The sequence below is a fragment of the Mytilus galloprovincialis genome, chromosome 3 (genome assembly GCF_965363235.1).
Source record: "Mytilus galloprovincialis chromosome 3, xbMytGall1.hap1.1, whole genome shotgun sequence".
Lineage (NCBI taxonomy): Eukaryota > Metazoa > Mollusca > Bivalvia > Mytilida > Mytilidae > Mytilus > Mytilus galloprovincialis.
The window spans coordinates 89,503,451-89,531,245 of NC_134840.1; the positions used below are offsets into that span (position 1 = coordinate 89,503,451).

Sequence of the window (27,795 nt, forward strand, 5' to 3'; positions counted from 1 at the left end):
TAATGAACTTGGCCCAAAAGTGACATTGGAAAATATTTTGTACAAATTTATGAAAATTGTTAAAAATTGACTATAAAGGGCAATAACTCATTAAAGGGTCAATTGACCACTTTAGTCATGTTGTCTTATCTGTAGTTCTTACTTTGCTGTACAATATTGCTGTTTACAGTTTATCTATATCTATAATAATATTCAAGATAATAACCAAAAGCTGCAAATTTTTCTTAAAATTACCAATTCAGGGGCAGCAACAAGTTGCCCAATCGGTCTGAAAATGTCAGAGCAGAAAGGGTTTGACTTAATGAACACTTATATCCACAGCAGATTTGCTCTAAATGCTTTGATTTCAGAGATATGAGCCAAAAACTGCATATTACCCTATGTACTATTTCTAGCCATGTCGGAAATCTTGTTTCGCAACGAGGTCATTGGACACATTTTTTTAACTAGATACCCTAATGATAATTGTGGACATGTTTTGTTAAATTTGTCTCTAAGAGGAGACGATTATTTTAAAAGATTACAAAAATTTACAAAAAATTAATAAAAATTGACTATAAAGGGCAATTACTCCTGAAGGGGTCAACTGACCATTTTAGTCATGTTGACTCATTTGTAGATCTTACTTTGCTGAACATTATTGATGTTTACAATTTATCTCTATCTATAACAATATTAAAAATAATAACCAATCAAAGTGATGGAAATCATTCATGGAAAGATTAGAAGAGTAGTTTAATTGAATTATTTCAGATTAAGGTATGGTGGGGGGAAATGAACATTAATTAAGCACTATTGCTGAAAATTGCATTAACAGCAGGTCTTTAGAAGGAAACATGCTTTTCAAGTATGAGGATAAAACGAGCTCAAATTAAATACTATGGGTCTCTTAATTTGCACAATTTTATTTAAACTGCAGTTTACATCTTATTGAAATAGTGTTGCCTGTTCTGAACATGTTTCAAAAAAGCAAAAGATTGCAAATCAAAAATTCTTCTAGTAAATGTTACCAACTATCCTTGTAAGACAAAAAAATTTAGACAAACAGCTAAAAACTTTTTAGTGTCAACAAAAATAATCTAAAAATGTTGTTTTGGGGCATTATGTAAGTTGAAACAGAGGTTATATGACATTGAAGATTAAAAGTTGTAGAGTGCCTTTTGATCAATTTTTAAAGTATTTTTCAACACAGGGCATTGAAAATGTACTTTTTCAACGTAAACAAATTAAAAAACTTTTTTATTGAAATATGGATTCTTTCTTCATTGCCAAAATATATATTCACTTCTAATAAAAATTCAAATAACTAAAGTAGACATAACAATTGATAGGGAATAAACTAATAAACAATGGTTTGTTATAATTAAACGTTTTAAAATTTCAAAACTGTTTCAAGCCAATTCCTGATAAAAAAAAAAAGTGAACTAATCTAAATTGTTGATTAATTACAGATGATTATTGAAAATTTATCAAGTAAATTATAGGCCTTACTTGAATACCTTTTATATATTCATATTTATATTCATATCTCATTTTTTTTTTAAAGATCTTGTTATTCCATTAATCATTGATCTTTCAGTTATTATTTACAGAATCACTTTATGTAATGTAGATGAAAAGTAATTGGCAATAAACAAATCTATCATCCTTAAATATATCAAACATCTAATATATACATTTGTGTATTCAATTATGAGGTCAAATATTTGTATATTAAGATGTATATTGCAGGGTATTTATAATTATGAAGACTGAGGTAATGTGGTTAATTTGAATGACAGTTTAGGAGGTGGGGCATTGTAATTAAGGCCTACCTTGTCTCTGATTGTTTAATGATAATGACAGTTGTCAATCATACTAGTATTGTATCAATACCCAATTACCTAATCAAAATGTTTTTAAAAAAGCCTGCACAACAACACACCTTAAAATGACATACATTCTTGAATGAACTGCTCCATTATATACCCATTTTTTTCAGTTTATATGTGTATTATGTGCACATACATGAGAACCATAGGGAACTATATTTCAGTGTGAATACATTTAGTAACAGTAGCTAACCTGTCGTGTTGTTAGGAAGGCCGGTGCCTTAGTAAAGATTTAGAACAAGTTCTTATCTTTCCAAAAACGGCAAAATTTCCTTAAAATTACCAATTTAGGGGCAGCAACCCAACAACAGGTTCTCTGATTTATCTTAAAATTTCAGGGCAGATAGAAATTGACCTGATAAACAATTTAACCCCGTAGGATTTGCTCTAAATGCATTGGTTTCAGATATATAAGCCAAAATCTTATGACCTTTGTTCTATTTTTAGCCATGACGGCAATCTTGGTTGGTTGGCCGGGTCACCAGACACAAACTAGATACCCCAATGATGATTGTGGCCAAGTTTGGTTTAATTTGGCCCAGTACTTTCAGAGGAGAAAATTTTGTAAAAGTTAACGACGACAGACAACCACAACAGACGACAAAGAAACTTCAGGCCAGGTGAGCTATAAACAAATCAAGAACATCAATCTGGTGGTGAAACTGATATGATGGCTTCTTCCATCATATTCCACATCTTTAATTGTGACCTGACGGTTTCGAAAGACTTCTCATATAAATGAACGGACAATATTTGGCAGCCACCCACCCGCCATACATCCCCAATTTTATAACCAATTTTAACTTAGAAAATCATGGACCTATTTTGAAAGAATTCAATCAGTATATCGATTTTCAGATACAGTTCAATGATCCAAAATAATTTAAGAAAATCTTTGACATAGCCTATTTATTGTAACTTGACCTTAATATAAAGTCCATGAATGAAGCAACAGGGTCAAGTTGATCTTTTTCACACTTAATTTGTAGTAAACAAAATAAAGCATCAAACATCAAATCTATTTCATATTAAAAAAAAATCATAAAAAGTCCCACTATGACAACATGCATTTAACCTTTATGTATATTTGAAGTGGACATGACAAGTAATTAATAAAAGGATAGAAAAGTGAAAAGTGATGGCAGATGTATCATACACTTTTGGTACTATCTATGGCAGATCTTTGATAGTTTTTGTTTTATTCATTCACACCTTTACTTAGATCCTTGCATTAGTTTGAGCTTGACATATAGTGTAGACATCTCTTATTGAAGACTGCATGTTGCCCATCGGATACCTTGTACTTATTGTTTTTATTGTGTTTCTGTTTCAGTGATTTACATTCAAATTTTCATTTACTGTGGATTCATTATTATTCGTTGGATACCATTTTTTTGTGGATTTCGTGGGCACAGTAAAACCACGAAATTAAATGTTCAACCAATAATGAATTTTCTATAGGTTTGTTTGCAGACTTCAGCAAAACCACGAAATTAAGTATCCATGAATATGCAAGTTTTTCTTAATCCACGAAAATTGGTACCCACGAAAATAAATGAATCCACAGTATTCAAACCTGCAGCTCTAATCCTAGATTTTCAGCTGTCATCCTTGAATGCTGTAATTCTTCCCTAAACATATCTCTCTCCTGCTTGACAGAATCATACTCTAGATTTGACACACCAACAGATTCCCCTGAGGCTCCTGATCCTTCTCTTAAACTTGCAATTAATCTTTCTTTTGACTAGAAAAACAAGGCAAAACAAATAGTATCAGTAATACACATCACTGGGAAAAAAATTTGAACAGTAGATTCTTAACCTATAAATTAAATACATTAAATATCATTTCACACAATTCTATCAGGTTTGACAAAGTAATTGGTGTATAACAAACTTTAACACAAGACTATATTCATGTTAAATGCAATAAGCCCTATTAACAGTAAATACAGTGTACTAGTGATCAAAGAGCTGATTGCTCTGAGGTGGAAGAAGATGCATAAAAGGTTACTTGAATTCCCATAAAAGCAGCCCCACCAAGTTACCAACCCAGCCTTCTCTGTCACATTATTGCTTTCAAGGTATTTTTTTCTTCCAGAAATAATAAATAAATACTCATAACTCAACCAAAACTAACTATATCATGTATATACTTAAACATAAAAATCTGCAAAATACTGTTGATTCAAATCAAATTTTCTTTAACTAAATAATAAATTCCATATATTCGTCTCAGCATGGTCAACTTGATGCAATGAAACTTCGCCAATAAATTATAATAGTTACTGATTTGGTTTCACTTGAAAGTTTTCTGTCAGCATGGTAGATAGTTAACTTTAAATTTAAGCAATGTAAGCAGTATAGGCAGTTAACCAAAAACCAAGGCAAACCTTAACTATGAAAACTGTGGCAGTGTTGCTTCAATCTCTTTTTTTTTTAAAGATTTGAAAGAACAAACATTAAACATTTGTATATTGTACATTTATGTTTATTTAATGAATTAATTATTGAGGCAAATCAATTAATACTTTTTCAAGGTTTTCATAAGCAATGCATAAAAATTGCATATATCAATGTATATTTTTAATGGTGAGTCTGCAGTGGTACATGTTTGCAATGATTGCAGTTGTTCTAGTTGACAGGTAGTTAACTTTGGTATCAGTTGACTTTTAGAGGTACAATTTGACGTAGTACAAGTTTGTAATAGTACAAATGGACTTGCTTCCCTGGAAGGAACACTGAGTTTCAGTTCTACAGTACAAAAGATATGATACACAAATCTCACATATCAAAAATCAGCCAAATATCTAAGGGCTTTTAGAAAAAAAGTCTGTACAACTGTGATTTTCAACAATTTATCAAAGTTCAAATCCCTTAATTTTGGCAAAAACAAGCAGAGCAGAACTAAACTTAAACTTGATCTGTAACTGATCATGGTTAACTGACACACCTAAATTCAGCCCAATATCTGAAGGCATTAAGAAAGAAAGTCTGTTTAACTGTGATTTTCAAAAATTTATCAGTCCAAACCAAAAATTAGCAGAGCGGAACAAAACACAAACTTGATTTGTATCTCATCATGGTTAACTCACATACTAACAAAAGTGCACACGCTGAAATGTCTCGCCTTTTTTACTAATCATTGATATTATGTTGATAGTCCAAAATATAAAGCTTTATTACAACTGTCACATAAACTTCACATTAACCAAGAGACTAAACATTGACCAAGGAACCATGAAAATGAGGTCAAGGTCAGATGAACCACGCCAGGCAGGCATGTACAGCTAACAATTCTTCCATACAACAAATATAGTTGATCTAGTTTAAGAAAAACAGACCAAAACACAACCAGATGCTCCGCAGGGCGCAGCTTTATACGACCGCAGAGGTTGAACCCTGAACAGTTGGGGCAAGTATGGACACAACATTCAAGCTGGATTCAGCCCTTAATTTGGATTGTGATTAAATAGTTGACACAGCATAGGTTTCGGACACAGAATGAATGTTGTCTAATGAACTTAAAATATTTTTTTTGCCTTTGAGCAATTCACTATGCTGTTGAATATTAATCCTCTCAAAAAAATGTTTGAAGAATTTTTCATTTATTTATGAAATCTGAAATGAGAAAAATTTAACCCCCCACCCCCCATTTTTTTTTCACATCCCCCTTTCCCTTTTTCCAAAACTGATCTCAATTCAAATTTCTTATGGAGTTTGCAACAATAACTACTCATTTAAATACATCATAAAATATTAAAATGTAACAAAAGGTGCTTGTTATCACTGAATGGTAAAGATTGTTTTATTTTATCAGTTGGTAGTAAATAGAGAATAATACATGGCAAAATCCGTATCATATGTCGTATCATCCCGAGACATCAATATCAGCCCAAGGGCCTTTAGGCCCGAGGAATGATATTGGTCGAGGGTGATACGGCATGTGATAAGGATTTTGCCATGTATTATACACTTTATCATATATTTCAACAGAAGAGTATTATATTATATGAACTGTTTTCTGATCCATAGCACTGGGTTACCTTCAGTTCTACTTTTGTCTTGTTTCAAAGGCCTTAAAAGAACTGCTCAATTACTTATCCGAAGCACCTGGGTTACCTTACAATTTGCGTGCTGTTGTTTTAAAAATATTTTGTTTATTATTGTATTAATTTGTGTGTTTTGTATTTTTCATAGTTGCATTTAGTGTGCCAAAAAATATGAAAACTTGACGTTCGTGACGTCACATACAATATGTATTATACACTTTATAATAAAATAATAATAATATGTATTATACACTTTATAATAAAATAATAATATGTATTATACACTTTATAATAAAATAATAATAATGAAAAACTATTAAATCTTCCAAAACCAAAAACAAATTTTTTAAAGAAAACATTTACATATTCAGGTTCTCAAATATGGAACAGTTTACCAAATGAAATAAAAATGAGTAATACACTTGTATCTTTTAAAACAAAATGTTACAAATTTTTCATCAATTGTGCAAATTAATATGCTTTTTCATTATTATTTAAATACAATTGTATATTGTGTATAATATAACTTTATAATACTCTATGTACTTATAAATATGTTATTATTATTTTGAGGACTCTCAGGAAGATTAGTTTTAACTAATGGGATCATCCTCTTGAAATAAAGATTATTTATTTATTTATTTATTTATTTATTTATATGAAAACTCGACGTTCGTGACGTCACATACCAAACAATGACGTCATTCAAAAAATTTACCTATTTTGAGGAAAATTTTTCTTAAGCAAAAAAAAAACCAAAACTGACTATGTAAAAAAAAAAAAAAAAAAAAAAAAAAGTAGGGGTGTGATAAAGGGTAGGGATGTGATAAAGGGTATGCGATAAAGGGTGCGCATCAAAGTTGCGCGATATGGATTAAACAGCAGGCTATTTATCACATATGCAAAACTACTGTATTTACTACTAAACATATGATAAAAGTGAATATACAATGTATATTGTATAAAACAATGATTAAGTTGATTTAACTACTATTCTGGACAAAGAAAGATAACTCCAATCAATTGAAAATTTCTTGCTATTGCACAATATTGTGCAATTAGATATTTCTTGCAATTGCGCAATACTGTGCAATTGAAAATATTTGCTATTGCACAATACTGTGCAATTGAAGATTTCTTGCTATTGCGCAATAATGAGCAATTGAAAATTTCTTGCTATTGCACAATACTGTGCAATTTAAGATTTCTTGCTATTGCTGAATACTGTGCAATTGAAAATTTCTTGCTATTGCACAATACTTTATATAATAATTTTGGATCCTGATTTGAACCAACTTGAAAACTGGGCAAATAATCAAAAATCTATGTACATTTTTAGATTCAGCATATCAAAGAACCCCAAGGATTCAATTTTTGTTAAAATCAAACTTAGTTTAATTTTGGACCCTTTGGACTTTAATGTAGACCAATTTGAAAACAGGACTAAAAATTAAGAATCTACATACACAGTTAGATTTGGCATATCAAAGAACCCCAATTATTCAATTTTTGATGAAATCAAACAAAGTTTAATTTTGGACCCCGATTTGGACCAACTTGAAAACTGGGCCAATAATCAAAAATCTAAGTACATTTTTAGATTCAGCATATCAAAGAACCCCAAGGATTCAATTTTTGTTAAAATCAAACTAAGTTTAATTTTGGACCCTTTGGACCTTAATGTAGACCAATTTGAAAATGGGACCAAAAATTAAGAATCTACATACACAGTTAAATTCGGCATATCAAAGAACCCCAATTTTTCAATTTTTGATGAAATCAAACAAAGTTCAATTTTGGACCCTTTGGGCCCCTTATTCCTAAACTCTTGGGACCAAAACTCCCAAAATCAAACCCAACCTTCCTTAAGTAGTCATGAACCTTGTATTTAAATTTCATAGATTTCTATTTACTTATACTAAAGTTATGGTGCAAAAACCAAGAATAATGCTTACTGGGCCCCTTTTTGGCCCCTAATTCCTAAACTGTTCAGACCTCAACTCCTTAAATCAATCCCAACCTTCCTTTTGTGGTCATACACCTTGTGTCAAAATTTCATTGATTTCTATTCACTAATACTAAAGTTATTGTGCAAAAACCAAGAATAATGCTTATTTGGGCCCTTTTTTGGCCCCTAATTCCTTAACTGTTTGAACTGAAACTCCCAAAATCAATCTCAACCTTCCTTTAGTGGTCATAAACCTTGTGTCAAAATTTCATAGATTTCTATTTACTTTAACTAAAGTTATAGTGCGAAAACCAAGAAAATGCTTATTTGGGCCCTTTTTGGCCCCTAATTCCTAAAATGTTGGGACCAAAACTCCCAAAATCAATCCCAACCTTCCTTTTGTGGTCATAAACCTTGTGTTAAAATTTCATAGAATTCTATTCACTTTTACTTAAGTTAGAGTGCGAAAACTAAAAGTATTCGGATGACGACGACGACGCCATATGACGCATGACAACGCCGGACGACGACGACGCCAACGTGATAGCAATATACGACGAAAAATTAAAATTTTTGCCGTCGTATAAAAACTTAACACTGTGGAATGAAACATGAAAATGAGGTCAAGGTCAAATGACACCTGCCAGCTAACCATGTACACCTTACAATCATTCCATACACCAAATATAGTTGACCTATTGCATACACTATAAGAAATACAGACCAAAACACAAAAACTTAACTATAACCACTGAACCATGAAATGAGGTCAAGGTCAGATGACACAGTCCTGCCAGTTGGACATGTACACCTTACAGTCCTTCCATACACCGAATATACTAGACCTATTGCTTATAGTATCTGAGATATGGACTTGACCACCAAAACTTAACCTTGTTCACTGATCCATGAAATGAGGTCGAGGTCAAGTGAAAACTGTCTGACGGGCACGAGGACCTTGCCAGGTACGCTCATACCAAATAAGTTATCCTATTACATATAATAAGAGAGAATTTAATATTACAAAAAAACTTAACTGTTTTTTCAAGTAGTCACTGAACCATGAAAATGAGGTCAAGGACATTGGACATGTGATTAACGGAAACTTCGTAACATGAGGCATCCATATACAAAGAATGAAGCATCCAGGTCTTCCGCCTTTTAAAATATAAAGCTTTTAAAAAGTTAGCTAACGCTGCCGCCTCCACCGCCGGATCACTATCCCTATGTCGAGCTTTCTGCAACAAAAGTCACAGCTCGACAAAAATCAGTCCAATATCGGTAGTCATTTAGTAAAAAAGTGAGTAATACTGTGATTTTCAACAATATATCAAAGTTCTTTGGCCAAAATTAGCGGAGCGGAACAAAACTTAAGACTTGATCTGTATCTCATCATTGTTAACTCACATACCAAAAATCAGGCTAATATCTAAAGGCATTTAGAAAAAAACTCTGTATAATGGTTTGTTGTGGAATGACAGAATGAAGGAATGACGGAATGACAGTATGACAGAATGATGGAATGGCCGACAAGGGTTAAACTATATAGCCCCTGCAACGTTGTTGCGATTTGTTGTCGGGGGCTACAAAAATTTGTAAGGGTTCTGCATGACCTAGTGTCTTGCCTTCTTTATAAATATAATAAATGTTTTAAAAACTTTAACTGCAGACTGTATGTAATGATAACTGGAATAAAAACTAACTCCATATATAAGTTATATTCGGAAAACAGGAAAATCCGTTTTATTGTCATAAAAACATTTTTGGCATTAAATTTTTATACACTAATTTTTAGCTATATAGGCTACTGTTTCAACTTGTATAGATTTTGTTTCTTATCAATGATGTGATAAGAAACTGAAAATTTCCATGGTCTTTGTCTAGGAATTATGCAAGTTTTTGGTTCATAAGTCAAGGTCAGCATGGTCATAGCATGATCAGGGTCAATACTAATTATCATTGGCCACAAATATTTTAATTGACTAATGAGGATATAAAGTGCATGCTAACTTTTAACAAGCGTCTAGTTGCACCTGAATTAACACAATAGTACTGAATGCTACTAGATGTTATTATACCTTAGTATCTTTTTCTATACAAAACGTAATGAAATAGTTGTGCTATTTCATTCCACAGACTATCTGCTAGTCAATAGTTTCAAAGACTATTACTCCGGTTAATAGTTTCATCAACATATTTCCTGTACTTTTTCATACTAATTTTTCATTGGACAATAATGATGTCAAAAACTTTTTCTGCTTAAATTTTTGCACTTGGCAATGTCCAACTATGATATCGTAATTTTTTTTAGAAAGTTGATTTGTTCAGTATAATAAAACACTTAATGACTGGTTATGAGGGTAATGACCATGTATGAATATAGGACAATTCTGTTTAAGGTGGCTCGCAGGTACAAAAAATTCAGCAAAAAATTAAACATTTGTTTTTTCATTACAAATTTTATTTATTACACTATTAGTCATTACTTTATGATATGGTACAAAAATAAACCCAAAAAATCAATTCGGTTTGGCCCTAGATGACTTTTAAAATGTTTATATCATTGAAAAAGCTCAAAATTATCTCCCTTTGGTGCAAAAATGACATTTTTTGGCATTAAAATTGAAATATCTTATTTAACACATAGGTGACCTATATTTTTTATTATTGTTTTCAAATAAGCTGTACATAAACTAAATAATTGTAAAATTTAAGCAATTTCTGTAATTAAGTTCTTTTTTTATTTCGATATTACTTCTTTTTCTCCTATTAGTTCAACAGAAAAAAAGGACATCAACAAAAATGTATACTTCTTTCATAGGCAGATTGTGAGCTTAAATAAACGGTGACCCCATTATTTTATTTCATTTTTCTGTATATGATAAAGTTTATTTATAAAAAATATAGCAAAATCCTATATTAGAAAAAAATTGATTTATTCCCGTGAGCCCCCTCAACATTATTTTGAAACTTTCGGATGCACAATTAAATTTCACAATACGTAACCACATGGTTTAGATTAACCTGGATAATCCAGTTGTTTAAGTCAGATTATTCCAAGTATTAATCTATCAAAGACAGTTATTACAACAATCAGTGAGCCTAACTAATAAATCAAATGATGCAGATGTTTAGATCATGCAGTGTTCTCCCCAGGCCGTTTTAGCGTCGCGGTACCGCGACGCTATATTTTTTCCGCGACGCTATAATTATTTTCAAGATGCTATTTTTCTTGTTTCAATATCGTAAATCCATGTCCTAAATTTTGAACTTTCATCTGAGTCCCTATTACGATCATAAAAAATATATCACCTTTAATTGTAATCCCTTCAAGTCGGACAATAGAGGCAATTAAGAGTGATAAAATAGGTGTTAATTGCCCTTTGGTTGATAACTGTTTGGATGCGAATACCCCAAGCTGACACTTGTGACATAACTGATACCACGTGATCTGCAATTGGCAATTTACACATGGAAAAAGTGCAATCACAAAATCATAAAACAATTCAAAATCTACGTTTTTTATTACGGAATTTCAAAGATTGAAACGATTTTTCTCTTTAAAAAAGAGGTTTGGTCGTTTATTTTTGCAACTTTCCAAATTATATACTTTCTTTTCCAGTACTACTTGTCTATTTAGAGCGAAAATTTTGATTTTGAGCTAAATAAGTTTAATACTTCTTTAGAAAGTAATCATAATTGGCTTTAGTTTATGTTTAATCCATTTAATGCAATAAAAGCGCCATATTTATTCCCAATCTCTTGTCAAACATTGTTTATTTTCGGACTCATTCTTGTGAATTTTTCTTCGGCCGCCATTGCACATTGCTGTGTAAACTACGGATCGGAACCGAGCAGATATGACAAAAATCCGCATTTTCACGATAATTACTACAGGTGCACAAATGGCACAGAAAAGTACCAATAAAGAAAACTACGCATTAACAGACTATTTGTTAGACAATTTTGTTAAAAATATATATCATTTTGATGTAAGGATTAGAAACAACTGGAACTAATTCATTGAGTACCATATCATGAAACAATGAATTTCATAGACATGATAAAAAAAAATTGTTTTCATTGTTATAGTTTAATTGTATTCTCAGTTATGAATTGAACAATATAAACATATAAATATATATAACATAAAGAACTAGAGTATTGTGTCGCCGCGACAAATGACATTGAAAAAAATACAGTTAATTTTTTTACGCCAAATGTGATGCTATCCAAAATTTCTGGGGAGAACACTGTCATGTGGAAATATCAGTGTCAAGATACGGGATAGAAGTTGTTATAAAATTGTAAGGCAAAGAAAGGGATACAGCAACACTTCTGGTAACAGTTCAATGATTTTACAGCCAACTGTATAGGCTTTCAGAAACTTGAAAGGGTTCTTCCACCAAAAAATGACAAAATAAAATGCTTGGCAGCTTTAAACACAATACAGTCATCTCCTTATCATACAGCACACAATCAAAACAAATATTGATTTCTGTGTACAAGATAAACACATTCTAACCTGCAAAATTCTTGTGGCTTTCTCCTTGTATTCAGCTAGCTCTTGCTTTGCACAATCCAAATTGTGTCGAGCTAGTTTCAGTTGATTCGTCAAGTCTTTCACTTTTGCTTAAAAAGAAGGTGAACTATGAACTTTTTTATCAATAAATTTGATATTGCTAAATTGACAACAAAACATAAGTAAACTTTTATTGGTCAACATATTTAGCTGATTAGATCATTGTCTTCAGGCAAAATACACAAAATTTGAATTCCTTAAGTACATGTACAGGAAAATGGAATAAAGTGTTGTTAAACTATTCTGTGTTGGACTTGTTGGGTGTCTGATTATTTGGGAATCTGACCAATGGGGTGTTGGACTAATGAGACATTGAACTATTGGGGTGTTTGACTCTTTTAGAGTTATGGGGAATAACTCCTAGGAAAAAAATCAATTCGATATACCCATCTTAAGAGAATGTCCTTATTATCAACAAAGTTTCATGAAGTTCTGTTGTGTTGTTTCAGTGGAGTTGCGATGACAAACTGTTGCAGAATTATATTGAGGCATGTAAGTGCAAAGGTGCATTTACCTAAATAATTGAATCAATATGCACATCTACATAGTTATATCCTTATTATCTATAAAGTTCCTTGAAATTCTGTTGTGTGGTTTCAGAGGAGTTGAGATGACAAGAACAGGACTGGAAGAACGACAGACGGACAGACAAAAACATTATAATAAATTGTGTGGGGTATGATTAATATTTCTGAATATGGATGTCAAGGCAATATATGGCAAAAAATTTTGCTGTTTTTGGTTATTATCTTGAATATTATTATAGATAGGGGTAAACTGTAAACAGCAATAATGTTCAGCAAAATAAGATTTACAAATAAGTCAACATGACTGAAATGGTCTGTTGACCCCTTTAGGAGTAATTGCCCTTTATAGTCAATTTTTAACCATTTTTCGTAAATCTTAGTAATCTTTTACAAAAATCTTCTCCTCTGAAACTACTGGTCCAAATTAATCCAAACTTGGCCACAATCATCTTTGGGGTATCTTGTTTAAAAAATGTGTCCGGTGACCTGTCCAACAAACCAAGATGGCCGCCATGGCTAAAAATATAACATAGGGGTAAAATGCAGTTTTTGGCTTATAACTCAAAAACCAAAGCATTTAGAGCAAATCAACGTGGGGTAAAATTGTTAATCAGGTCAAGATCTATCAGCCCTGAAATTTTCAGATGAATCGGACAACCAGTTGTTGGGTTGCTGCCCCTGAATTGGTAATTTTAAGGAAATTTTGCCGTTTTCGTTATTATCTTGAATATTATTTTAGATAGAGATAAACTGTAAACAGCAATAATGTACAGCAAAATAAGACCTAAAAATAAGTCAACATGACCAAAATGGTCAATTGACCCCCTAAGAAGTTATTGTCTTTATAGTTAATTTTTAACAATTTTCATATTTACTAACATTTTTTACTGAAACTACTGGGCCAAGTTCATTATAGGTAGAGATAATTGTAAGCAGTAAGAATGTTCAGTAAAGTAAGATGTACAAACACATCATCATCACCAAAACACAATTTTGTCATGAATCCATCTTTTTCCTTTGTTTAATATTCACATAGACCAAGGTGAGCGACACAGGCTCTTTAGAGCCTCTAGTTTATTATTTAAAAAATCATATAACTTTGTACATGTCTCTCAAAAAATTTAGATATGGTATTTAAAATTGAAATCAGATGATAATTGGAGGGAACATCTGTTGGTCCTCCTTTATGTACAGCTGTTACTCTTGCATGTTTTATGTTTTGAGGAAAATGATTCAATGTTATATTTTTGTTTATTAGAAAAGTAAGTGATGGCGATATTATCTCTGCACTTAGGCTTAGCTATAAAAATTTGGGACCAATTCTATCTAAACCTGCGGATTGATCAATTTTAAGGTGTTTAAGTTGTGCACACAACTCTCCAACAGAAATGAGATTTAATTTAAAAGTTTCCTTTAATTTTTTAATAGTAAAATTTTGCAGGATAGAAAAATCCATATCTGAAGTATTATTTCCAATATGTTTTTCAGCTACGGAAGAAAAGTGTATTAACAAATATTAACAGATTCATTTTCATACTGCATTTTAGATGGAAAATTATTATCCATTTTTGAATTGAACACTTTAATGTGATTCCAAAGTTTTTTACCATTTTTTGAACTTGATATAGTGTTTTGATAATAGTCCTATTTTGCATCAAATATTGAAGACGTTGTTTTATTTCGCCACTTTTTAAAGTTTACCCAATCTTATTTTGATTTTTTTTTTAGCTTTCACATTTTCCATAATTTTTTTTGTTATCATGTACAAATTTATTGTAACATTCCCCTTATTTTTGAATATATGGTACTAAACAAAAGCAATAACTTGGCATAACTGAGGTTTAATAAATAAACATAAGTTGCACATTGTTATTGTAACAAAATTCTTATAATTTTCAATACGTGCAAACACTGTCATATAAAAAAAGAAGATGTGGTATGATTGCCAATGAGACAACTCTCCACAAGAGACCAAAATAACACAGAAATTAACAACTATAGGTCACCCTACGGCCTATAACTATGAGCAAAGCCCATACCACATAGTTAGCTATAAAAGGCCTCGAAATGACAATGTAAAACAATTCAAACGAGAAAACTAACAGCCTAATTTATGTAAAAATTGAACAAAATACAAATATGCAACACATAAACAAACGACAACCACTGAATTACAGGCTCCTGACTTGGGAAAGGCACATACATACAGAATGTGGCGGGGTTAAACATGCTAGGGGGATCCCAACCCTCCCCTTACCTGGCACAGTGGTATACAGTACAACATAAGAACAAACTAAAAAATCAGTATTCATAACAAATATGTGATAAATGGGAATATTGGGTTAAGGGTTAGGTAATACATGAATTCAGCAAACTAAGCTGAACTTATTTCAGAAAATTCAGTGAACAGCCTGATTAAAAGAAGTGTGTTTTAGACAGGTTTTCAGTTTATAAACAGTTTGGTTTTTTAATTGAAAGGTTTGTTTTATCATACTTTTGAAAGACATATTGATACTAACAACTTACTTCTATCATCAGAAGCCTTCTTCTCTGCCAATGTTAAAGCATCCGTAAATGTTTTTTGTTCTTTTTCTAATAAACCTTGTCTACCAACTGATTCTTGCTGAAAAAAATTACATTATATATGTGAACAGTTCTTTATATACCATCTGCCTGAAAAATATTTCATTTGGTCCCATCGTATTTATAGATTATCGTCAGTCATCTCAACGAGATTGATTTTCTCGCTATTTTACCTATGACGACGTTGTCAATTTCATGTCAGTTTCATTAGAGATGCCACGTGCCTCCATAGTTTCTGGCGATAATTTTCCATCTCATGCAAGTAGCATGATATGAAAAATTATTGCAAAAAAAGATCAAAGGAAAAATGCACAAAATAGCGATAAATAATATTATTGCAGAAAAAGGTTGGAGTAATCTAGTAATCAAATTTCTATAAGCAATACAATCAGGATTTAGTAACTGGTAATTCATTTTCTGACATAAGGGTGGTGAACATGTCCAAAACCTGCCATATTTTCATATTAAAATTGACAGAAATTAGGAATTTTCTATCCTTGATTCACATTTTTTAACAGAACTTGATGCAAATTATTGAAGTTTAACCTGTGCTTGCTTGTATGACTGTTGCTCTGCTTTCAGTGAATCTTCTACTTCAGCAAGTTTCTGTTTCAGAGAATCTAAAGCCTGACTGTGCATACCACTTGAATCTGTATGATCTTGAAGTATTCTATAAAAGAAAATCTGATAAACAAACTGAAATTGCTAGAAAATCAAATTCATAATTTTTATTGCAAAACTAACTTTTGCATACCAGTGAATTGTTTATGGGTCGTCAATCTTCGTCAATTTTGACACCCTCAATTAATTTAGGATGTGTCAACTTATACAAATTGAGAATGGAAATGGGGAATGTGTCAAAGAGACAACAACCCAACCATAGAACAGACAACAGCAGAAAGTCACCAATAGGTCTTTAATGCAGTGAGAAACTCCTGGAACCTGAGGCGTCCTTCAGCTGGCCCCTAAACAAATATCTATACTTGTTCAGGGATAATGGACGTCATTCTTTACTCAAAATTATACATGAGAAACTTAAATTAAAAATCATACAAGACTAACAAATGCCAGAGGCTCCTGACTTGGGACATCCACAAAAATGCAGTGGGGTTAAACATGTTTTTTGTGATCTCAACCCTCCCCTATACCTCTAGCCAATGTAGAAAAGTAAAAGCATAACAATACCCACAGTAAAATTCAGTTCAAGAGAAGTCTGAGTTCGATGTTGAAAGAGGTAACAAAAGAAAATAAACAAAATGACAGTAACACAAAAATAACAGTAGACTACTAGCAGTTACTAACATGCCAGCTCCAGACTTCAATTAAACTGGTAGAAAGATAATGTATTCATCATATGAATATCAGGCACAATATATTTTGTTAAAATCTTTTTTTTTTAAATAAACTGTTGACAGTGATGTCTTGCCTGTCACCAAACGTGCCTTTGGACGACCAGATTAAACTGATATATATATATAAAAAAATTAAAAAAATTATGATTAAAGGTACAACAATTAAGGCACAGTTGTAAGTTGAAGTTTGAAGACAATACAATTTAATCCTACAACTGGTATAACTACCTTGATTTTTCACCTTGAAGTCTATCCATTTCTTTTTTGCTACTTTGCAGGTTTTTATCTGCTTCCTCTAACCTTATTCTCAAGACAGCTAGCTGAGAATCTTTAGCATTTAACACTTCCATTAGATCTGATTCTCTAGTCTGTAACTCTCTCAATACATGATCATGTTTTGAAGAGGATCGGTTATATTCATCCATCTTTTTCTTTAGTCTTAGTAACTCTGATGTAGAAGAGTAAAAGTTTCTTAAACAACAATCTGTATTTCTTTGATACTTATCAATCAATGAGTACTTTAAACATACTATCTTTTTACACTGTATCTATAAAACATAAATTCTAATGTTTTGCATTTTATTTCAATTTTGTTTTGCATTTAACTATAGATATTTAACATGAACCATATCAGTTACCCATTTCAGCTTCTTTAGCACGGTTAACTACTGACGACATTTCCTGATTTAGTGACTGTACTTCATTCTTTAGAAGTTTGTTCTCAAGCTCTAGGGATGACAAAGTTTGTGTTTCTCCATTTGACTCATGGTCTTGGCTGCTATGAACACTGTTGCTTGGACTTTGATCCAACATAGCTTCAGCTAAAGTAGCAACATCTACATTTACATCTGTTTCTGAAGGGCTTCCTCTTTCACTTCCTAAAATAACAAAACAGTTAAATAAATGTCTACTCGAAGTGAATCATATGCAAATGTCAAAACAAGAATTATTGATGAAGGTTAATTAGTCAACAAGAAACTTGGTCATGTGAACTGGTTAAAGAAGATACTATTATTTATAAAAAGCTCTAGAACCATTTGAGCTGAAGAAATACTGGATATTTTAAAGATAACTTAGCAAATAACTCTTGAGTGCTTTTGAACTTCTATAAAAAAAAAATCTGTTATACAACTATTTTCTAAGATTAATTGATTGGAGTTTAGTGCCACTTTCAGCACTTGTGTGCCATTTCGTTACAACCATACATGTAGGTAGGAATACTGGCAATCTTAGTCAATTCATATTGCAGTCAAATGCATCTGCATGTGATGGATTTGAACTCACAACCTCAGTGTTGACAGGCTAGAGAAACAGAAGTTTGACTACCACCAAGGTCTCTTATTTACTATGAATAGAATGACATATATAGATACGTGTCTTTCTAAAATCCAAGCTCATGCAGTGTTCCAGGAAAAAGTTTTGTTATATGTAATCAATTTTACTCTTCTGGAAGAGGATTCTTCCTTGATTTGTACATTTGTATTGCATGATATGAGTAATACTAATGATTCCTTTATTTTCGTGGATATCCATTTTTGTGGAATGCTGAAAACTTGCTTTTTCGTGGAAATTTGATTTCATGGTTTTACCAATCTCTGTTCACTTAGCCTATTGAAAATATGTTAATTGTTGAACATTTGAATTTGTGGTTCACCTGTACCCACGAAATTCACGATAATTGGTATCCAAGTAACTATAATGAATCAACAGTATTAGGGAAAAAATCAGAGAATTGTTTTCAATCAAATATAATTCAAAAAACAAAAGACTACATGTACATTTTTTAGTTGAAAAATATACCTGAGCCATGGATGGAATCCACATGAACAATAGACGATCCACTGTTAGACGATGGAGGGTTCTCTGTTATTTTTCCACCCTTATTTGATAAAACAGAAGAAGTACTAGAATGTCTGGAATGTCGAGCACTACTAGTTGGTGTTACTTTCTTCTTAGAAGTATCTAATGGTTCACTGCTGTTCAGAAAGTCGAACAATGCTTCATCATTATCTACTTTTTTCTTGGTCCAAGATTGTGGTGTAGAGGTACTTAATTGGGTTTTGGTACCAGTCTGTATTGAAGCTGTAGTAACTTTTTTATTTGAGGTGGATTCAATATCTGACACTGTCAGAGTTTTTTTTGATATGGTGCTTTGTTTCAAAGGTTTGTTAACAAAGGATGAAGAATCCAAAGTGACACTGTTCAGGGCGTTATATTTTGATGAACACTCCTGAGATTGAGTCTCTGCGGTAGTTAAAGCATCAGCAGCAGATTGGTCCAATTTATTTAGTAGCTGCTCTGCCTTACCTGTAATTCCTGATAACCAGGACATCACTATAATTCATACCTGTGTGAAAAAAGAAAATTGTCAATAAGTTTGATATATAAGATGTTATCACACATAAAGCAACATATACAAGAGTCAGAATCGTTCCCCTCTCAAAAATTCATCTTGTATTGCTGGTCAGGTTTGCTTTTTTCAGAGCTTTTCTTCATGTAGAAACCATGTACCTACTGCGGATTCATTATTCATGAGATACCAATTTTTTGCAAAATTTGTGGATACATTAATAACATTGTATAAATGTAAACCATGAATTTCAATTTCCAAGGGGGGGGGAGGTCTCAGTTGCTGAGTGGTCTGAGTAGATAATTCTGTAATCACTAGCCAGTCAACACTCAGGTTGTGAGTTTGAACCCCATTCCTGATGGTGCTCTTGACTCCAATCGTTATAGACTTTATTACCAACCTTATTTCCAACATTTGACTCTGGATTGTTTAATTTTTAACAGGTTATTTCTCTGCTGTTTGACATCCTCTTACTCAGTCAAGTAATATAGGAACGACCAAAAAAAGTAAAATCAAATATATAATCCATGCAATATAGGGGGAAAGTTAACTGTTTTCTGGAGATTTTGTCATGAATAGAAAACATAAAATAGTTCATTGCATCCCAAAGTTATACTGATTGAAATTTTGATTTTACTTCTTTACTTTGCTCTTTTATGACGTAGTACCAGAATGTCCTATCTAAGAAACAAACTTAACCATGAAAGCTTAACATTGACCATTGAACAACCAAAATGAGGTCAAGGTCAGATGATACCTGTCAGACAGACATATACAGCTTACAATCCTTAAGCTTCCATACAACAAATATAGTTGACCTATTGCTTGTATTTTAAGAAAAACAGACCAAAACACAAAAATAAACACTGAGCAATGATCAGTGAAAATGAGGTCAAGGTGAAATAAAACCTGTGAGACTGACATGTACAAATACATCATAGAGTTCGTATATCCCTACACAAAATACAGTCGACCTATAGCATATAGTATTAAACTAGAGATTCTAAAGAGCCTGTGTCGCTCACCTTGGTCTATGTGCATCAGACATGGGGTAATCGTAATCAGCTGTAATCGATTACATTTTGCAGTGTAATCATATGTAATCAGAAATCTGTCATTTCTGATTACAAATAATCACAATGTAATCGATTACATTGCAAAAAACAGGTGTAATCATGATTACTTTTAGATTACTTTAAGATTACATTCATATGATTACTTGCTGATTACAAATCTTGTATATATATGAAAATAGTTTTTGATAGACAAGATGAAAATAAGAAAATGTAAAGCTTGAATGAAAAATCATGAAACTAGTATTCACAATGATGGGACCTTGTTTCATGTGATAAATTGTATCATCTATATAAAAATTTATATAACCAAGTGTTTTATTTTGTTAACAGTTTACTAAAGGAAATTGCCTTTCCAATATTTCATTGTGAGATTGAGCTCTTATGATACAAGAATATGCCTTGAAAGCATTTTTTTTTCCTTGATTGAAAATTCTAATATTAACTCCAATTTCATATAAGTTTACCCAATACTTTAACATAACCACATTGAAATTAAAATGCAGAAAACATTTAGTTCCAATTTGACTTTGATTGTCGACGTAAATATATGAGCCCACTTAATTCAAAATGGAAGTTAAAACCAGATTTCATTTATTGACAATCATCAGTATAAACAAGTACATGTACAGTGTAAACATCTATACTATTAAACGAGAAGACCTCATTTTGGGTGTCGCTTCTCCTCCTTCCACAATAAATTGATCATTGTGACTATATGTCCTATAGGTACCATGCATAGTCGCATTTGTCATCCATTCTTATGATTATTCAGTTTCGGTTATTTTGGGAGAAAACAGAAAAAAAGGTGTCATACCACCAATTACTCCCTCAAATTTAGAACGTATGTGAAAGTAGGCCTACTCGGACAAAAAAATAGTGCATTTGATGTCATTGTTCACCTAAACTAACCAACAAATTTGCAGAAATGAAACTTTTGTTGAAAGAGAAATACATTAAGACCATTTTGAGCCAAATTTTACCTGTCTAGGAGTTTGCATTTTAAATTGAGGATTAATGCGCTCCATGGTATACTAATTTAAGATTTCCAGAAAACCAGGGGTTATTTTTAGTGGTACCTCCTTTCGGGAGCTCTCTTCTTTCTTATATGATTTTGGATGTATGTTGAAAATTGGCATGCAGAAAGGTGACACCTGTACAATTCAGGATATACCTAGTTTCTATGAAGTTAAACTTAAGGTAAAATATTTAGAAAGCTGTGAAAATTGCAAAATTTGGTTGAACAGATAGGGACTTTTAATTGGTGGTATGACACCAAAAGAAGTCCGGATATGTGTCCGTCATCACTCCGGCTTTTATTCATAGACAACTTCCTCTTCCGTTTATATTTCCAGAAGTTTGGTAAATTTACATTACATACCCTATATTATCGTGCCTGAATCGTTATATAAGAATGTTATCCCAAGTGTAAGCAACGACCCAGGCTGTGTGAAAATAAACACAATCATTTTTGTTATTCATTGTCCCAAGTGTAAGCAACGACCCAGGCTGTGTGAAAATAAACACAATCATTTTTGTCATTCACTTATCGTCACGTAAAAAACGACACAGGCATAGCCTAAATTATCATGTTTTATTTGTCACGTAAATAACCACACAGGCATAGTCTATATTATCATGTTTTATTTAAGATTCATGCAAGCCATTTTCACATTGCCTGAATCGTTATATGTTGTCCCAAGTGTAAGGAACTACCCAGGCCATGTGAAAATAAACACAATCATTTTTGTCATTCACTTATCGTCAGGTAAAGAACGACACAGGCATAGCCCATATTATCATGTTTTATTGTCATTCACTTATCGTAACGTAAATAACGACACAGGCATAGCCTATATTATCATGTTTTATACATTAAAATAAGTAAAACATGCTCAACTTCATCTAAAACTACCTCGACCAAAAACGTTTACCTGAAGTGGGACAGACGGACGATCTAAACAAACGAACGCACGGATGCACAGACTAGAAAACATAATGCCCATAATTGGGGCATAAAAATTTATTGTTAAAAGGGAAAATAGTGATTTGGCAAAAATGAAAGTAAGTTAGAGATTAGAGGGAGGCAGGACCTTTTTCGGGGCGTCGGGATCGGGTGTTTTTAAGCTCGGGATTTGGAGATTGATCCTTACGGGATCCGGGAATATATTTTTTTATTTCAGGATATGAATTTCTTTAAATTCTGCATCTCAGTTTCATAGTTTTAAGCCCGGGATTTCGGGATCAGGACCCCTCCGATCGACAACCCCTCAAATTAGCCTTAGTCGGTATTAGTCATTTATACATGATTCAAATCCTACAATTGGCATGTTAATAAGGCTCTCATAAAAAAAAAGCACTGATGAATTGTCATAGAAGCATATTTTTTAGACTAATAATGGTCTATATATAAGCAGTTACATTTATTTCATGTTTGAAACGGTGCAAATTTTTAATTTGATTTGACTTTTACCAAAAGAAGCATTGTAGCAAAGGAGTAGAATAATTGTGGTCGTAGGCCAGAAACACGAATATAATTGAATTTAACAGAAAGGAAACAAATATCTGACTTTGAAAAGGGAGGTATACCTTCTATGTAATTCTCCATACATAATATCTTTTACAAAAAATCATCCTGCAACAGTTCACAAGCTTTATATGCCCGCGATTTCGCGGGTGTGTTCTAGTATGGCATAATATTACAAACAATATGCATAGTAAACAATAGATGACGTCAGAAGTTTCATCAATACAAAATATCTTTTATTACAATAACTGTTGAGAAATCTATATACTTTCCTAAGTTACAAAGCTGTTTTGTGTTTCCACCAGACAATAATTCTATTAATTATTAATTAGATCTGACAAGTATTAAAAATTTTCAAACAAATAATGACAATCAACCATTTCTAACTTTATTGATATTGTTATTAAGACAATAAAATTTTAATACCCAAGCTCACCTATTGTTTGTAAAAAAAAAGGAAGTAGTGATTAACACCTGTAAAAACATTAATGAATGTGTCAATTATGTCCCAACAGACAATAAAACTATACTTAATTAATTTTTCCCTATTTGTTCAGCTTTTTTGTTAATTTGTTAATTAGGCAGTTGGTTAAACATTTGTAGAAAAAAATAAAGTTATTTCTTTTACATAGAGAAAGACATGTACACTTGTCTATAGCTATTTTTATCAAATTACACATGTTACACTGTACTTGTCTATTAATTCTTTTTTTTAAATAATTTTTGAGTAAATTATTTTTTTTAAAGAAATCACCAAAGTTAGCTTTTTTGTGAGGATAAAAAGTTATAAAAATAACTTTGTATTGCAATATACAATGTAATCATAAGTAATCTAAAGTATTCATGATTACTTTAAAGAAAAGTAATCTAAAGTAATCGATTACATATGAAAAAGGGTGTAATTGTAATGTAATCGATTACATTTTATTAGCAAAGTAATTGTAATTTAATCGATTACATTTTAAAGTAATCGACCCCATCCCTGATGTGCATATCAAACAAAGAATTGATTCATGAAAAAATTGTGTTTTGATGATGGTGATGTGTTTGTAGATCTTGCTTTACTGTACATGTACATTCTTCCTGTTGTTCCAAAATTGTACAAGATTTATGAAAATTGTTAAATATTGACTATAAAGGGCAATAACTCCTTGAAGGGTCAATTGACCATTTTGGTCATGTTGACATGTTTGTATGTCTTACTTTGCTATATATTATTGCTGTTTTATACAGTTTATCTCTATCTATAATAATATTGAAGATATAACCAAAAGCTGCAAAATTTTCAGGGGTAGCAACCCAACAACAGGTTGTCTGATTGGTCTAAAAACGTCAGAGCAGAAAGATTGTGACCTATCGAGCAATTTTATCCTCGTTAGCTTTGCTCTAAATGCTTTGGTATCAGAGATAGAAGCCAAATTCTACATTTAAGCCCTATGTTCTATTTTTATCCATGGTGGCCATCTTGGTTGGTTGCAATTGGCCAGGTCACTGGACACGTTATATTTTATTTAAACTAGATACCCCAATGATGAATGTGACCAAGTTTGGTTAAATTTAGCCCAGTAGTTTCAGGGGAGAAGATTTTTGTAAAACATTACAAAAATTTACAAAAAAATTACAAAAAATTGAATATAAAAGGCAATAACTCCTTAACCCTTTCGTACCGAAATTATCCTTTTGGCACCCTCGAGCGCAAGCCGAAATTATCCTTTTGGCACCACGGAGCTGAGGGCATATTATCCTTAAGGATACATAGATTTCTATTTTTAGACGGTCACAGTGCAAACAGTAAAAATAACATTTAGGCATGTTTCTTGGTGCAGTTGCTCCATAGATGTTATGATAAACATCAAATGTATTCTATATTTTAGTATCGGACGTAAAAACGCTGTCAAAATATGTTTTTTCAAAGATTGTTGAGAAGAAAAAAACTCGTGAAAAACAAAATGGCGGAATCATAAACAATCGTGGTCAGGAGTTTCATTTCGAGTTGAAACATTTAGAAAACTTAACCTGCGGTCATGAAAGTCGTTTAACTTGTACAAAAGTAATGTATGAACGTAAATTTTGGAGTGGTGAGAAGCATATTTGTAAAACAACTTGAAATCGAGACTTTGATTGTCGTCATCAGGTGCACAACTGTTAATTATTAGTCACTGGCTACGGTTACATGGAAATGTAACAATAATAAAAATATTATTGTTACATTGGAGACTAAATCCCGGAATGCATGGTTGGGTAAGGACCTGTTTAATTACGAATGTAACAATAATTATTGAGGCTACGGTTACATTGCGTTATTGTTACATGAAAAAAAGCAATGTACGATGGGACTAGTAATATGTACTAAATAATAAAAGTTGAGGACATTTATTACATACATTTATAACATACAATTTATTTACTGTTATTTTTTATTTACAATGACAATTTCTACAAATCCAGTAAGTTGTTTTTAAAGTCCGACACATTTTTGATGAACGAAATTATGTCCTCCACGGATACGTGTACATACATAATTTCTTAGTATTTAAGTTACAGTTAGCAAACTTTGCTTTTGATTATCAATTTGCGTCAAGTTATAAAGCTGTATGAAATGTATGTCTTGATATTGTTTCAGGTTCGTTAAAAACGCATCCCAAGTTTTATTTTTTTCACCATAAACAAAATTGGTCCAAAGTATAATGACAGTAATAAGAGTAGGTGTGCAGTTATATACTTTAAAAAAGTGAAACCATAGAACTATATTTTTCGCCTTTGACAGTCACACTCCTAATCTTGAGTAGTATCTTTAAGAACGTCAAAACCATTAATACGTAGTAAAACTATTCCAGTTGTACACCATTTGTTGAATAATAATATTTTATTATTTATCAGTATTAAATTACAAGTATTGTTTAGTACATATATGAAAGAATGAAGCAATACAACTATAGAAGATTTAAGTTTAATCAATCTAGCGTACATTGCTGTTTTTCATGTAACAATAACGTAATGTAACCGTAGCCTCAGTAATTATTGTTACATTTGTAATTAATCGGTTCCTCACCCAACTTTGCATTCCGGCAATTAGTCTCCAATGTAACAATAATATTTTTATTATTGTTACATTTCCATGTAACCGTAGCCAGTGCCTAATTATTATTTATCGCTGCCGTTTGACAGTCAACCTTTCATTACGATTGAATCAGAGTCTTTTATCATCGTTTTAGACACTCTTAGGAGTCTGCAGTGCTACAGATTTTATTTCTTTTCATTGAAAGGCTGTGTTGCAGTATCTAGGTCGACAAAACGAAAGTCCACTTCCATTAAAAATAGAACCGGATATTGACAAATTGGAGAGTCTATAAATAGTGTGGTTCATAAATAACATGTTTTGTCACATCTGACAGCTTTATTATTTAAAAGAAAAGGGGTTTGGAAAGATGAGACATTATTCTACAGTCTTATTCCTATTTTGGCTGAACTAGCCATTTTGGTCATGTTTGACTTATCTGTAGATCTGTCTTTGCTGAACACTATTGTTGTTTATAGTTTATCTCTATCTATATTAACAAATCAGAGCTGATAACTTTGAGGTGGAAGAAGGTGAATAAAATGTAACTTGAATTACTATAAAAGCAGCCCCATTAACCCAGCCTGCTTTGTTCTATTATCGTTATGATGTATTTTATTTCTTCAAACAAGAATGTGTCATAAGTACATGGATTTTCCCATTCATACAATCATTCTCAGTCTCTATGTTCAGAGGACCGTGAAAATTAGGTAAAATCTTTAATTTGGCAGTAAAATTAGAAAGATCATATCATAAGGAACACATGTGTACTAAGTTTCAAGTTGATTGGATTTCAACTTCATCAAAAACTACCTCGACCATTAACTTTAACCTGAAGCAGGATGGACTGACAGACCAGAAAACATAATGCCCATAAATGGGGCATAAAAATAGTAAGACTTGTTACATACCTGCCAATTTTTTAAAGTTCCCATTGCAGTTTTTAGTGCGCAACAACAATTTTAAGGTTACAATTTTTAGTGAAGTATTTTGCACGATCTGGATTGTCTAGAAAAAGTGTCATATTTGTAGGATGAGCTTACATGCCTTTTTCTTAAGTCTGTTTGCATGATTCTAGTTATTTAATCAGTAGAAAAGATGAACATGTAGCTAGCAGACCAGGGTTTATTTTCTTGTTATGAATATATGATGCTTGTTGAAATTTCCAATTTTGAATAATGCACAAAGATGGACCTTTTACCAATTGTTTACAGGTTGGGAACAAAACTCCAAATGAAACTTTCACCAAGAACTAACAAGTATCAAATGGTCAAAAAATGTCAAAAGAATTTTGTGAGTAAAAAATCTTAAAAATTTTCGGAGATTCATTGATTTTAAAATCAGCATCATAGGTCTTCAGAAGACTTGAAATCTTCCACCAAAAACAGCTAAATTTCCTTTAAATTACTTATTCAGGGGCAGCAACCTAACAATAGGTTGTCCGATTCATCTGAAAATTGCAGGGCAGATAAATCTTGACCTGATCAACAATTTTACCCCATGTCAGATTTGCTCTAAATGCTTTAATTTCAGAGATATAAGCCAAAATCTAAATAAAAATCAATCCCAACCTTCCTTTGTGGTTATAAACATTGTGTTAAAATTTTATTGATTTCTATTTACTTATACTTAAGTTATTATCAGGATACCATCTGTCTTCGGACAACGCTGACAACGACGACAACGACATTGAGATACCAATATAAGATCATTTTTTTTAAATTTTGCGGTCGTATAAAAATTACATTATACCATGTATACGGGAACAAAACACTAAATTGTTCTATAATTTGTCATGGTGGAAACAAAAAGAAAATATTTAAGCATGACTTAAAACCGTGTGAACTAGATGCTCCACAGGGTGCAGCTTTAT

At 32.0% G+C, this 27,795-nt stretch overlaps 1 protein-coding gene across 2 annotated transcripts in view; it reads right to left on the reverse strand.

Annotated features, from left to right (window-relative positions):
• The window catches only part of LOC143069314 (golgin subfamily A member 5-like), a 60,465-nt gene that overhangs the window by 20,333 nt on the left and 12,337 nt on the right, over positions 1 to 27,795 (reverse strand). For both annotated transcript variants that reach the window (XM_076243881.1, XM_076243880.1), the window contains exons 2-8: positions 18,715 to 19,261; positions 17,553 to 17,792; positions 17,143 to 17,362; positions 16,109 to 16,232; positions 15,506 to 15,602; positions 12,396 to 12,502; positions 3,448 to 3,615 (exon numbers count right to left, since the gene is read on the reverse strand). In XM_076243881.1, coding sequence (XP_076099996.1) covers positions 3,448 to 3,615; positions 12,396 to 12,502; positions 15,506 to 15,602; positions 16,109 to 16,232; positions 17,143 to 17,362; positions 17,553 to 17,792; positions 18,715 to 19,246 — 1,488 coding nt within the window. In that variant the 5' untranslated portion in view covers positions 19,247 to 19,261. The remainder of the gene's footprint in view (positions 1 to 3,447; positions 3,616 to 12,395; positions 12,503 to 15,505; positions 15,603 to 16,108; positions 16,233 to 17,142; positions 17,363 to 17,552; positions 17,793 to 18,714; positions 19,262 to 27,795) is intronic.